At 44.1% G+C, this 14,968-nt stretch overlaps 1 protein-coding gene across 2 annotated transcripts in view; it reads right to left on the bottom strand.

Annotated features, from left to right (window-relative positions):
* The window catches only part of srl (sarcalumenin), a 52,672-nt gene that overhangs the window by 13,107 nt on the left and 24,597 nt on the right, over positions 1–14,968 (bottom strand). For both annotated transcript variants that reach the window (XM_034190980.1, XM_034190981.1), the window contains exons 2-3: positions 668–760; positions 353–448 (exon numbers count right to left, since the gene is read on the bottom strand). In XM_034190980.1, coding sequence (XP_034046871.1) covers positions 353–448; positions 668–760 — 189 coding nt within the window. The remainder of the gene's footprint in view (positions 1–352; positions 449–667; positions 761–14,968) is intronic.

The following is a 14,968-nucleotide window of genomic DNA, read 5'->3' as shown; positions in this document are numbered from 1 at the left end:
TCATCCAAATTCAAACTAACCGATTTTTGTAGTTTTGGCAGCAACCGTATGGGCCTAACTTGGAACAGTAGGAGTGATGTTTTAAAATATGAGTGAATAACGTGTCTTAAATATGGTGCTTTACAAATACCAATAAAGAGCTCATACCCTTGACCTTCTCTGAATAAGAGCCAAGACAAAAATAAAACACAACCATGAAATCCCCAAGAAGACAAAGATCCTACAGTTGTGTTGATGACGATAACAGCACGATGCAATAAATCAACTCAAACAGAGAAGCCTCAGGGCAAACCATCAAAGATGTATATGAAGCCAAGTAAGCGCAGCCGAAGCCTTCCCACCGTCACCATACCTGAGATCTCATGTTGCCTCAGCTCACTGTATTTGTAGGCCTGCTCCACTGGCTTAATGGAGGTGTGGTATATCTTACGCAACCTCTGCAGAGCCGCTGGAGGTCAAGAACAAACATGTAAAGATGACAATTATGTTAGAAAGAGAAGCCGAAAGAAAAAGACAATGGTGGGGGGGTGATGAAAGAAAGAGGAATCAATGTACATCAAAATGCTTCTCCATTAAAAACAGTCAAAGCACAAAGGCTTGGTTTGTTTATCAAGACATTCCTTTGGGTACACTGTTGGGCCCCAGGAAACCATTTTTTAATTTTCACCTGCATAGTCGCTTGATTTGTCTTCAGTTGCAAGTCGCAGTGTCTCATCAATGTGTGATCTGTCTCTGAGGAGGGGGGCGATATCTTCTTCATCTGTAAACACAAATACAAATACATATTTGCTTATTTTGGTGGCTATCATGATGCCTATCTATTTAAACATGACACTGTTTGGGTGTTTCTTGACCCTACGTATTGCACTCCAGTGTTTCAAAAATTTCAGTTTCAGGGCTTTGTTGAGACATGTCGTACTGCGTATAATAATAATATTTACACCTGCTTTTAACCATACTGCATTGCATGCAGGGGCATTGTTTCGGTCCTGTGTTTTCATCCTTCGATTTGTCTAAGAGTGATCAGTGGCGGCGTCAAGGGGGGCCAATAATGAGCCAAGCCCCCCCCTTCCCCCCAATAATTCTGCCAATAATGTGAATAGCGACTGACATATTTGTGGATCTCAACTGCAGTTTTGCGCTGAGAATGTCTCAATATTGCGTAACTGAACAAAGTGATGAATGTGTGTGTGTTCGGTGATCTACCAATGCTGAATCACCCTTCACAAACAGAATTTTCAGTTTTGCAAATAAACATTTATTTGTAAAAACCCACACACAAGTTACAAATCAGAAATTTGTGTTTATGAATCACAAAGCACGTGTACAAATCAAAGGATATTTGTAAATCACACTCTGTGCATTTGCAGGTATTAACGAGACAAATTTAACTCCATACTCCAAAAATGTAGGATTCCTAAATATTTATTACGGCCACGCTTAAAACTTCACTTATCTTTCTAATTTTATTACTGGTAAATTTTAGAATTGCTTTAGATGAAATATACTTATTATCTCAAAGGAATATATCACAATGATCTGGGAACTACTTTTTGCGCAGGAATTCATCAAGCACGTCGGCCGCAGCCGCGCACTAACACAGAATATACAGAAGCTGTATATCGTTATTCGGGCAAAATGAGCGTCCACTTCCTGAGCTCGTGGTGAGCTCAGGAAATGATATATGTGTGCATTGATACCACATTTTAGAGGAGCACGGGTGACTAAAACATATACCTTGGTATTTATAAAGCAATTTACTATATTCATTTCGACGACATTTTGTGGAGCCCCTAAAACTTTTACCCCGCCCCCCCAACAAAATTTTCCTGGCGCCGCCAGTGAGTGTGATCAAAATGACTTCAATCAATCAATCAATCAATTTTTTTATATAGCGCCAAATCACAACAAACAGTTGCCCCAAGGCGCTTTATATTGTAAGGCAAGGCCATACAATAATTATGTAAAACCCCAACGGTCAAAACGACCCCCTGTGAGCAAGCACTTGGCTACAGTGGGAAGGAAAAACTCCCTTTTAACAGGAAGAAACCTCCAGCAGAACCAGGCTCAGGGAGGGGCAGTCTTCTGCTGGGACTGGTTGGGGCTGAGGGAGAGAACCAGGATAAAGACATGCTGTGGAGGGGAGCAGAGATCGATCACTAATGATTAAATGCAGAGTGGTGCATATAGAGCAAAAAGAGAAAGAAACAGTGCATCATGGGAACCCCCCAGCAGTCTACGTCTATAGCAGCATAACTAAGGGATGGTTCAGGGTCACCTGATCCAGCCCTAACTATAAGCTTTAGCAAAAAGGAAAGTTTTAAGCCTAATCTTAAAAGTAGAGAGGGTGTCTGTCTCCCTGATCTGAATTGGGAGCTGGTTCCACAGGAGAGGAGCCTGAAAGCTGAAGGCTCTGCCTCCCATTCTACTCTTACAAACCCTAGGAACTACAAGTAAGCCTGCAGTCTGAGAGCGAAGCGCTCTATTGGGGTGATATGGTACTATGAGGTCCCTAAGATAAGATGGGACCTGATTATTCAAAACCTTATAAGTAAGAAGAAGAATTTTAAATTCTATTCTAGAATTAACAGGAAGCCAATGAAGAGAGGCCAATATGGGTGAGATATGCTCTCTCCTTCTAGTCCCCGTCAGTACTCTAGCTGCAGCATTTTGAATTAACTGAAGGCTTTTTAGGGAACTTTTAGGACAACCTGATAATAATGAATTACAATAGTCCAGCCTAGAGGAAATAAATGCATGAATTAGTTTTTCAGCATCACTCTGAGACAAGACCTTTCTGATTTTAGAGATATTGCGTAAATGCAAAAAAGCAGTCCTACATATTTGTTTAATATGCGCTTTGAATGACATATCCTGATCAAAAATGACTCCAAGATTTCTCACAGTATTACTAGAGGTCAGGGTAATGCCATCCAGAGTAAGGATCTGGTTAGACACCATGTTTCTAAGATTTGTGGGGCCAAGTACAATAACTTCAGTTTTATCTGAGTTTAAAAGCAGGAAATTAGAGGTCATCCATGTCTTTATGTCTGTAAGACAATCCTGCAGTTTAGCTAATTGGTGTGTGTCCTCTGGCTTCATGGATCGATAAAGCTGGGTATCATCTGCGTAACAATGAAAATTTAAGCAATACTGTCTAATAATACTGCCTAAGGGAAGCATGTATAAAGTGAATAAAATTGGTCCTAGCACAGAACCTCGTGGAACTCCATAATTAACTTTAGTCTGTGAAGAAGATTCCCCATTTACATGAACAAATTGTAATCTATTAGACAAATATGATTCAAACCACCGCAGCGCAGTGCCTTTAATACCTATGGCATGCTCTAATCTCTGTAATAAAATTTTATGGTCAACAGTATCAAAAGCAGCACTGAGGTCTAACAGAACAAGCACAGAGATGAGTCCACTGTCCGAGGCCATAAGAAGATCATTTGTAACCTTCACTAATGCTGTTTCTGTACTATGATGAATTCTAAAACCTGACTGAAACTCTTCAAATAGACCATTCCTCTGCAGATGATCAGTTAGCTGTTTTACAACTACCCTTTCAAGAATTTTTGAGAGAAAAGGAAGGTTGGAGATTGGCCTATAATTAGCTAAGATAGCTGGGTCAAGTGATGGCTTTTTAAGTAATGGTTTAATTACTGCCACCTTAAAAGCCTGTGGTACATAGCCAACTAACAAAGATAGATTGATCATATTTAAGATCGAAGCATTAAATAATGGTAGGGCTTCCTTGAGCAGCCTGGTAGGAATGGGGTCTAATAAACATGTTGATGGTTTGGATGAAGTAACTAATGAAAATAACTCAGACTTGGACGGAATGTTGTCAGCCAATTTAGACCAAACTTGGTGGAGTAATGTAGAGTAAGTCAAAGACAAAGTGGTTTGATTTTGAGAAAATAAAATTAAAGTCAAGGTTATACACTGAGAATAAAATTTTGGCCCAGTGATTTTATGTACAGCGTGGCAGCTATTCCCAAAATGAAGGACGCCATGGCTCACTTTGACATCTGTTTTTCGGACGCCAACCCAAACCTTTACTCATACAGAACCATATACTATGTATTATGGTACTACTGAAACACTAAGAAATAATTTGCATGAGTCAGTGTCAAAAATAGGTGTTGCATTCTCCAAGCACCAATTCTAGTATGTGTATAGATATTTCAAACTGTCACAAAAACATCTGACATACGTATTGGTCGTTCTTGACATTTATTTAAGCATTTTATGCTCATCAGGACTTAAAGATAATTAAACTGAATGTCTTGAATTGTGTTCCAATGGTTAAAAATACTCTTGTATCAAACACATTTGCAAAGAAGAATTAGTAACACTAGTAGTTAGTTAACTGATTGCAAGATAACATGCACATATTTTATGGACGTGCATGTACTAAAGAAAGAGATAGTACATGTTCGCTTACATCCAGTTTTGAATATTTCAGATAAATTTGCTCACAGCTGCTAGTATAATCAGCTCTTAATTTAGAAACCAAACGCTGAAAATAGACTCAGACAACAGACATTGGTTTGGGCATCACCATGGGATCACAATAACAGCAAATGAGAGCGAGCAATGAGTGGGCGTTCCAGGTTTCATAACTGACCCAGAGCAGAATTCAGAACTGAACAACTGCAGTTATTTATGATCAATCTGAATCAAAGATGTATTCCATATTTTGTTACGACCTATCACAGACTTGGCCTGCTGTGAGGTGTGTCCAGTGCATCCATGCTTCCCTGGAAAGACTCCTACACACTTCTTCACTAATATACTAAAGGAATGAACTGCAGGTACACCATGCAATGAGCACAACAAGCATGGGATTAATGGATCGCTGTAGCACTGTAAAAGCATATTCAGCTGTGAAATTTTGGGTTCTGATCAAGACTGTATATATATATACTGGACAAAGCCTGTGTGATGTCACCCATAGGTTTTCGATAGAGACCCGGAACAGCCAATATGAAGCCTGTACCTGGGCATTGCTATGTTACCATCTCTTCCCACGCTGATTCATGATGACATCATTAATGCATGAAGGGGTGAAGCGTGGGTGGATCAGTGTGTGACAAAAGAAGCCTGAGCATGCCCTTCTCTTCAAGTCCATCCACCTAAGCTAACAGGCTTGCCTCTATTTGGGTGTTTATTAAATCATATTTTCAGAGGTGGTTCTCCTAACGATTTGCTTTAGTGTGGAGATTAAAAGTTATGAGCCGCTTATTTTCTCAGTAATTGTACATTAAGTGGACCTAATGGATGAAACTACCAACAACTGCTAAAACTGCTAATACTGTTAGCATACAGTACTAAATAAGATGAGAGTTTCACAATCTTAGAAGATCCTTTAGCACGTTTCACCACACAACAAGCCATATTATTCCATATGTTTGCAATAAAATACTCCAAAGAAACAGACACAGCCACCACAACACCTAGCAGACACATTGAGCATCCCTGAGTTACGGTCAAATGCTACAAGGCCAAGACACTAGGCTCTGCCGCTATCACTCAAAACCTTTATGGCTTAAAATCTCTTACACTAAGAGGTTAGAAAAAATTCACCCCCCGTACAGTTGTCATGGAGGATGAAACTGTCTACAGAGACCAAAAGTGTGTTTTGTAAACACAGTTTTGATTGTAAACATGTTTATTTCTGCTCTAAATTTGGACATTTAAACACAGAGTCCTACGATAATGTGCTCTGTTTTGGAGCCAGCCTCAAGTGACAGTCAAGGAACTGCAACATTTTTGACTTTCAGGAACGCCTCATCCAACGGCATCGAACTTTACCGCTTGGATCTGATACACACAGGCAGAGTTGAGTTACATTACTTTGAAAAGTAATCTGTTACTGAATAGAAATTGTGTGGCTATTTTTGTAATTACTAGCATAATCCATTGTGTTACAGTAAAAAGTAATGTAGTCTGAATACTTGGATTACTTCAAAATCAGTAATTGAAAATGATGCATACTATGCTAAAAATGGACACAACCAAAATTATTATTTTTTTCTCTTTATTGCATCACATTTATAAATTAAAAGATACATTTTTAAAATGTATCTCAAAATATATCTCTTTCAAGTATTTGAAAATTGTTCTTTTTTTTTCTGAAAGGAAATTAGAAAAATTGCACTCAACATTTATGTTCTTATGGTTCATATTCTAAACACAAAATAAGGCCCAGGAATTAAGAGCTATATTTTTTATTCAAGTGGCGTGGGCAGAGTGCAACTGCTTTAGTTATCCTTGTTGTGAAGATTTTCTTCTTGGACTTGCAAACATTGTGGTTGGAGTCTTAATAAAACAAGACAGGCTACTAGTTGAAGACTGACTTCTAGTGGTTACTTGGGTAAAGCACGAGAGACAACATGTAGCTGTGGATAATTTCTCTATGATTCTGGGAGCAATGAGAGCATGGTTTCATCTGCCAAGTTCTGAGAGCAAATACGTACATCATTGGCTACGAAATGATGTGGCACAGGCATTATTTTATATAGCGTGGTGTCAAACGGGACACAGCAGGACACATTAGCATGATGATTTGCAACACAAGTGCTGGGATCAAATTTGTGACAAGTGTCAAGGTGTCTTAAGGCTGCTTTTACAAGAAATCATCTATGTTCACATTTCCATATTGTCCGGACCACATGACTGATTCATGTGGATGCAAAATAGTTACCACTATGTGTTTTTGAAAATAAATATATGGGTATAGTTGGTCCCCGAGTTGCTGATGCCTGCTGAATCTTTTGGTGCAAAATGTGTGAAGTTGTCACCAATGTTTCTCCAGAGGTAAATGAGATTATCAGTGAAGAAAGAAAACAAAAATGTGCCAAGGATTGATCCTTGAGGAAGTGATGCATCCTGCAAACACTCCACTTTTCCAGATGTTCTCAAATGCTCCTTTGATGTCCAGTGCTATGATGCAGACTTAACAGCTAAATGGGCATTCCATGCCTGAAAAGGAATGGTAAGAAGGTCTGTTGTGCTGTGGTCAGGACAGAATCCAAATGGACTGTCTGAGACAAAGTTGCAGAGGAGATAACGTTGCAGTTATTTGTGGTCTGCTGCTTCCATTGCTTTACTGATGACACTGAGCAGAGAAACTGGGCGGTGCATCAAAGGATCAGCTCTGGAACCATTTATTTGTATTGGTCACAGAAGCCGTCTTCCACTGGTTTGGAAACATGGCACAAGAAAACACCCATTAGAGTCAACACAGAAGATCTGCAAGTTCAGCATTGCATTCCTGGAGTATAATTGTTGGAATTTGGTCAGGGCCGGATACTTTGCCTATTTGAGCTGCCGCAAAATCCTCTTAATGTCCTTGGCCTTGAAGATCACGTTCTCTAATATGGTTGCAGAAGACTTAATAATGATCAGATGCGGGTCATCAGCCAGGTTGGTCAGCAAAAGCCTGACAAAAAACGTAAGTTTCATCCTTTTCTGTTGTATGAGCAGCACTATTATGCTCAATGACGTGGATGTTGGACTGGCCTCTTCTTCCACACAGTAAGTCCTCTATACTCCAGGACATCTTGCAGATGAAACTGTTTCTGTTGGCCTGTTTCTGTGTCTCTTCTTGTTCTTTTTTATTTTTCGTGTGTTGCACGTCTTTAGCTAACAGTAGAGATAACACTTTCTTCCACACTGTATGAAAACTGATCCTCAGGCTTTAATGCTGTTAGCCGTTAGCCTCCTGGAGCACCATAAAATAGAGCAAACTCATCACATATGTAACCAAACTCTTAGTGTTTTTGCCCACATGTCATCACAGCATATTGCTGGGACCAAAAACTGATGTTGCATCAAATTAGGAAGAAAATTGTCTAAAGGCCTTATTGTTTGCTAGCTTGTTATGACAGACCGCCAGGCCACAGGAAGCTAGACAGAATTCAGTTCATCTGGGCGTCCTGTGCACGATGAAGTAATGAATTAAATCTCAAAATCTGTTTAAAATCTGATATTTTATGCCTTGAGCATTAAGAGACAAACAATGTGGGAGCAACAGAGTGATGATTCTTCCAGAGTCAACCTGCTAAAAATAAGATATGTAATGCTGCCCCCAGCACAGTGCAAGAACAAGAGAAACAAAATAGTTAGCAGGCAGGATAAAAAGAGGGTATGAGTAATACAGCGACCTTAAACAGGTTTAATAACTAACCTGTATTTACATAACGCCTATGTGTATCATCTTTGTTCAGGAAATAGTAGAATATGGGAAAAACAAGACAGGCTAACAAACCCGCATGTCAGCCCTCAATTCCAAAAGGTCAATTTACTTAATGAGTTAAAAATCACATCTCATCAACATACTGGCAATGGAACTGGAATACACAAAAGCTACTAAGGCTTCAGTTACATTGCTGAGAAGGCTTGTGTCTTTTAATGGTAGCCCCTTAAGTTGCCTTTAAATACTGTGAACATGTTAACACCTTCCAATTGCGTCAATCCCCAATGGACGCTGTGGGACAGAGCTCCACAAAGATCAGAGAGGTAGCATTGCCTGTGGACGGCAGACCTTGCGTCAGCTCTCAAAATTAACCCCGCAGGCGCCAGGAGAGTTTAGTCCTGGACATCTGCACCCCTCACCGTGCCCTCACCGAGTCCGTTGCCAAACAACACTCCCTCAGTTTGGGGAAACATTCTGGCTGTATCTCCACATCAAGTTGGAATGTTGGCAATTTAAGCCTGCCATGGCCTCAGTGATAAGTCATGTTTCAACTATAGACCCCTATCAGCTCAGCAATGGATAATTGAAATCAAATCTGTAGGTGTGCAACTTCTATTAATGCCGCTCAAGTTTAAAGAATCCCCTGGATTAAAAACATATGTATTCCTCTTGGATATTTGATATTCACTACCCAGGTTTGTACTATCCACTGACTGACTCAAATGTTTTCATGTGACACTGCTCAGGGGAACACTTCTTTGTTCTTCCCTGAAGACTGAAAGCTGCAACTTCACAAGTTACAAAAAAACTAAATGTGATCCAACACCCACAAAGTACGGAGAATTATAACCAGGCAAAATTTTCCTGCTTTGCATGAATTAGTTCATTGATAGCACCCCCAGGGTAAATTTTTTACATGCTTGTTTTGTCTTGATGTGGATGTCAAATCAATCCTAACTTACAAAACCTGTTGTGTGGGCCGCCAGAAGAGGAGGTACTGCTGGCCCACCACCAGAGGGCGCCCTGCCTGAAGTGCGGGCTTCAGGCAAGAGAGGGCGCTGCCGCCATGGACACAGCCGGGGGTGACAGCTGTCACTCATTATCTCTTAACAGCTGTCACCCATCTACACTACATCATCTCACTCCATAAAGACAGGACGTCATCTCCACCTCGTTGCCGAGATATCATCTACCTGTGAAGGTAATATTCTCTGCTGTATCTAAAACTGTCATAGTCTGAACTCTTTTTGCAGCCACTTTCCTGTAGTGTGCCTTATCTGCTGGATTGGCGTTTAGTGTGGACAGCGACGGCTTCGCTTCACACCCAAACCAGGACAGACGTCTTCAATCCTCGAGCCTGCCCACACGTCACCTTGGTGTATTGACTGCTATCAGATTCTGTGATTGTCTGTATAATCGTTGTGCACATTCACAACATTAAATTGTTACCTTTTGGCTCAACTATTGACCGTTCATTTGCGCCCCCTGTTGTGGGTCCGTGTCACTACACTTTCCCCAACAAAACCTTTCTTTTGTCAGCAATAGCGTAGGTGTGGCTCGAACCAGGTAGGCACAAATGCGACCTCTCACCAAGGATGGAGTAAGAAAAAGGTTTAATGGTCACAATAAGCAGGGAGTTGGTACATGGTTGCTCCAGCAGTGAGGCAAAGGTTACAGACAGGCGTAAGGCTGAGGCGTGGTGCAATAAACAAACTGGTCAAAATACACAGCGAGGAGGCGATCAGAGGCAAAGACAATCTCAAGGTCGAGGACAAAGCAAGGTCAAAATTCCAGCAGGCAAAAAACAGGACAAGGTAGAGCTTGGAACAAAGCCTGGAAAGTGACAAGATATAAACAATCTGGCAGTGAGCTGTGGAACTGTGAGGTCTTAAATAGGGAGCAGGCTAATCAGGGTGTAAACGAGGCAAAGCTAGGAAATAACATGACTAGTCTAGAAAGCGGAAAACAAGAAGATCAATGATTATAATCAAAACTAGAACGGAACTGATACTGATTAACGTATAAAAGTAAATGCAATAACCAATAAAGAGATGACAACATAAACTATGACTACACCTAAAATAAATGAAGAGAAAGACAAAACCAGAGACTACAGAAAGAAAGAATACAATAAGCAATAAGGCAAAACTAAATATGTGGCAACCAAATGATACACAGAAAATAAATGACACAAAACCAATCATAAACAGAGCATGACCATGAGCACATAACATGACATGAATAAAAACACAGAAGTTCAGAGCATGGAAGAGGAAATAAGTTCAGAATTATGACAAATGGTCCTCAAGGGCTGGATCATGACATCTTTCTACATTACTTCACAGTAAATTAAAAGACCATTATTTAAGAAGAAGAAGAGCCTTTATTGTCATTGTACATATACTATACATGCATACATACATACATACAACAAAATTTGTCGTCTGCATTTAACCCATCCTAATTACAATTAGACATAATCCAACCACTAGGAGCACTGGGCTGCCACAGTCCGGCACCCAAGGAACAACTCCAGATGTCAGGGGCAGAGAAAGGAGAAGACGCTAAAATACTGGTTCTTTACATTTGCTTAATATTATACATTATGATTCATTTCCTTAGGGTCAAAAATCAAAACTGAAATTTCTGGTCATTAAAAAAGTTTTCTTGGTTCAAATAGAATCTTAAGGCCTCTGGGTAATTTCAGCCCTAAATCCACTCTCTGGACTCGGTGATTGTTGAGATCTGAGTAGCGAGCACATTCTGAGTGCTGGTCCCAAGCCTGGACAAATGAGGAGGGTAGAAGAAGGCAGGGCATTCATTGTAAATTTTGTCAGATCTCAACCACACGGGGTGTGCAGCCAGTACATTCTGAGTGCCAGTCCCAAGTCCAGTTAAATGAGTACAGTTGCATCAGGAAAGGCATCCGGCGTTAAAAAAAAAAGGAAAGAAACAAAAAGCCACACAAAAAATATTCACATCAGAAATCGAAATTCCATACTGGATCGGTCAAGGCCTGGGTCAACAATGATCACCACTGGTGCCATTGCCCAATAGGGTGCAAACAGAAATTTGGCTACTGCTGGGTGAAGAAGAACAAGAGGAGGAGAGGAGGAAAACTGGAATGGTTGAAATAAGATTTGGGACTTTGAATGTTGGCATTATGACTGGTAAAGGGAGAGAGTTGGCTGATATGACAGAAAGGAGAAAGGTAGACATATTGTGCATACAAGAAACCAAGTAGAAGGAAAGTACGGCCAGGAGCAACATGGTTTCAAGTTGTGTCGTGGTGTGGATGGGAGGGGAAAATGGTGTTGGGGTCATTTTATAGGATGAGTATGTTTAGTGTGTGTTGTCAGTTAAGCAAGTGTCTGACAGGGTGATGAGTATAAATTTGGAAATTGAAGGGGTGATGATGAATGTCATCAGTGCAAATGCCCCACAGATAAGTTGTGAGATAGAGGGAAAGATTTGTAAAGTAAGTTAGATGAGGTGATGGAGAGTGTACCCAAACATGAAAGCGTGGTGATCAGTGTTGCCAGATTGGAAATATGCAACTATCGTACCAAAACCTCAAAATTATCGTATTTCGGGAGAAATTATCTTACACAAACAAAGAGCATACAACGTAGCTATTTTAGCGTGTGTTTTTTTTTATTTCCAAAGAATTTTATGTCACATTTTTAAACAGTAATTTGTTGGGGAAGTGTCGTGACACGGACCCACAACAGGGGGCGTTAATGAAGGGACAATGGAATAGCCAAAAAGTAACAATTTAATGTTGTGAAGGTACACAACGTAATACAGACAGATACAAATATGCGCTATATCAATCCAACAAAAAGGTGACGTGTGGCAGGCTCGAAGATAGGAGACGTCCGGTGCGAGAAGAGCCGGATCCCACACAAGCCTCACCACCAACGGACCTGAAGAACACCGGAGCCGCCAAGCCCTGCGCCCCAGGTGGCCACTGTCTTCAGCAGTCAGACCCGGTACTGCTGGCAGAAAACAGAAACAGTTCTGGATGAGTGTGAGTTCGCACACTCAGTAATCCCACAGTCTGTGTTCAGTAAGGAGGGAGAACCTCCACCTCCAATCACACACTTGTGCAGCTCCTGTCTAACCACTTATCTGGTTGGGGTGTGAAGCGAAGCCGTCGCTGATCACACCAAACGCCAATCCCACAGATAAGGCAAACACCACAGGAAAACGGCTGCAAAGAAGTTCAGATTATTACTCAATGTGTTAAGTCAGCAGAGAAAATTACCTGTATGGTAGAAGATTTCTCGGCGAGGAGGTGGAGTTGCAGTCCGGTCTTTGTAGTGGTGGTGATGGGTGACAGCTGGTGTTGATAGATGACAGCTGTCACCTCCAGCGGCTCCGATGCCCTCTCGTGCTTGGAGCCCGCACTCCAAGCAGGGCACCATCTGGTGGTGGTGGGCCAGCAGTACCTCCTCTTCAGCGGCCCACACAACAGGACCCCCCCCTCAACAGGCGCCTCCTGGCGCCCGACCAGGTTTATCCGGGTGCCGGGTGTAGAAGTCGGCCAGGAGGGCCGGGTCCAGGATGAAGCTCCTTTTCACCCAGGAGCATTCCTTGGGACCATACCCCTCCCAGTCCACCAGATACTGGAAGCCCCGACCCTTGCGACGGACGTCCAGAAGCCGACGCACGGTCCACGCCGGCTCCCCGTCGATGATCCGGGCAGGAGGTGGTGCAGGTCCAGGGCTGCAGAGTGGTGAGGTGTGGTATGGCTTGATCCACGACACGTGAAAAACAGGATGGATCCGCAGTGAAGCTACGGCTGCCAGCTACACTGCGGCCGGGCTGAGGACCTTGGTGATGGGAAAGGGTCCGATATATCTGTCTTTCAGTTTATGGGAGTCCACTTGGAGCGGGATGTCCTTTGTCGACAACCATACCTCCTGCCCAGGCTGGTATGCAGGGGCCGGAGAATGCCGGCGGTCTGCATGGGCCTTGGCCCTCGTCCGGGCCTTCAACAGGGCAGAACGGACGGTCCGCCACACCCGGCGGCACCTCCTGAGGTGGGCCTGGACCGAGGGCACACCGACCTCTCCCTCCACAAGCGGAAACAATGGGGGCTGGTACCCCAAACACACCTCGAACGGGGAGAGGCCAGTGGCAGACGACACTTGGCTGTTGTGGGCGTACTCGATCCAGGCCAGATGGGTGCTCCAGGCCGTCGGGTGCGCGGAGGTAACGCAACGGAGGGCCTGCTCCAACTCCTGGTTGGCCCGCTCTGCCTGTCCGTTCGTCTGAGGGTGATACCCGGACGAAAGACTCACGGTGGCCCCCAGTTCCTTGCAAAAACTCCTCCAGACCTGAGAGGAGAACTGAGGGCCACGGTCTGAGACGATGTCCGCTGGTATCCCATGCAGACGCACCACGTGGTGGACCAGGAGGTCTGCTGTCTCCTGGGCCATAGGGAGCTTCGGGAGGGCCACGAAGTGGGCCGCCTTGGAGAACCGGTCCACTATCGTTAAGATGGTGGTGTGGCCCTGGGACGGCGGGAGGCCCGTGACAAAGTCCAGGACGATGTGGGACCAGGGGCGATGAGGCACCGGTAGGGGTCGGAGGAGTCCTGAGGTCCTCTTGTGGTCCGCCTTGCCCCTGGCACAGGTGGTGCAGGCCTGGACGTAGTCCCGGACGTCGACTTCCATAGACGCCCACCAGAAGCGCTGCTGGACTACTGCCATGGTCCTGCGCACTCCGGGATGACAGGAGAGTTTGGACCCCAGGCAGAAGTCCAAAACCGCAGCTCTGGCCTCTGGTGGGACGTACATCTTGTTCTTCGGGCCGGTTCCCGGGTCCGGGTTCCGTGTCAGGGCCTCCCGGACGGTCTTCTCCACGTCCCAGGTGAGAGTGGCCACGACAGTGAACTCGGGGATGATGGTCTCTGGGGGGTCTGACAGCTCGGTCTTGGCTTCCTCTTCATGCTCCCGGGACAGTGCATCCGACCGTTGGTTCTTGGTCCCGGGGTGGTATGTAATCTGGAAGTCAAAGCGCCCGAAGAACAGTGACCAGCGGGCTTGCCTGGGGTTCAACCGCTTGGCGGTCCGGATGTACTCCAGGTTCCGATGGTCTGTGAAAACCGTGAAGGGCACCGTCGCTCCCTCCATCAGGTGTCTCCACTCCTCAAGAGCCTCCTTCACCGCCAAGAGTTCCCGATTGCCAACGTCATAATTCCTCTCAGCCGGGGTCAACCTGTGGGAAAAATAGGCACAAGGGTGGAGGACCTTATCGGACTCCCCGCTCTGGGACAGCACGGCTCCTATCCCTGAGTCAGAGGCATCCACTTCCACTGTGAACTGGCGAGTAGGATCGGGCTGCACCAGAACTGGTGCAGTCGAGAACCGGCGTTTCAACTCCTTAAACGCGGCTTCGCACCGATCCGACCAGGTGAAGGGGACTTTAGTGGAGGTCAGGGCTGTCAGGGGGCTAACTACCTGACTGTAGCCCTTAATGAACCTCCTGTAGAAGTTCGCAAAACCGAGGAACTGTTGCAGCTTCCTAGGGCTTGTTGGGTGGGGCCAATCTCTCACCGCCGCAACCTTGGCCGGATCAGGGGCGATGGAGTTGGAGGAGATTATGAACCCCAGGAAGGACAAAGAAGTGCGGTGGAACTCGCACTTCTCGCCCTTCACAAACAGCCGGTTCTCCAACAACCGCTGTAGGACCTGACGTACATGCTTGACATGAGTCTCAGGGTCCGGAGAAAAGATGAGGATGTCGCCTAGA

Source organism: Thalassophryne amazonica, chromosome 16 (genome assembly GCF_902500255.1).
Source record: "Thalassophryne amazonica chromosome 16, fThaAma1.1, whole genome shotgun sequence".
NCBI classification, from domain to species: domain Eukaryota; kingdom Metazoa; phylum Chordata; class Actinopteri; order Batrachoidiformes; family Batrachoididae; genus Thalassophryne; species Thalassophryne amazonica.
This window is presented reverse-complemented; position numbering and strand designations above follow the sequence as displayed.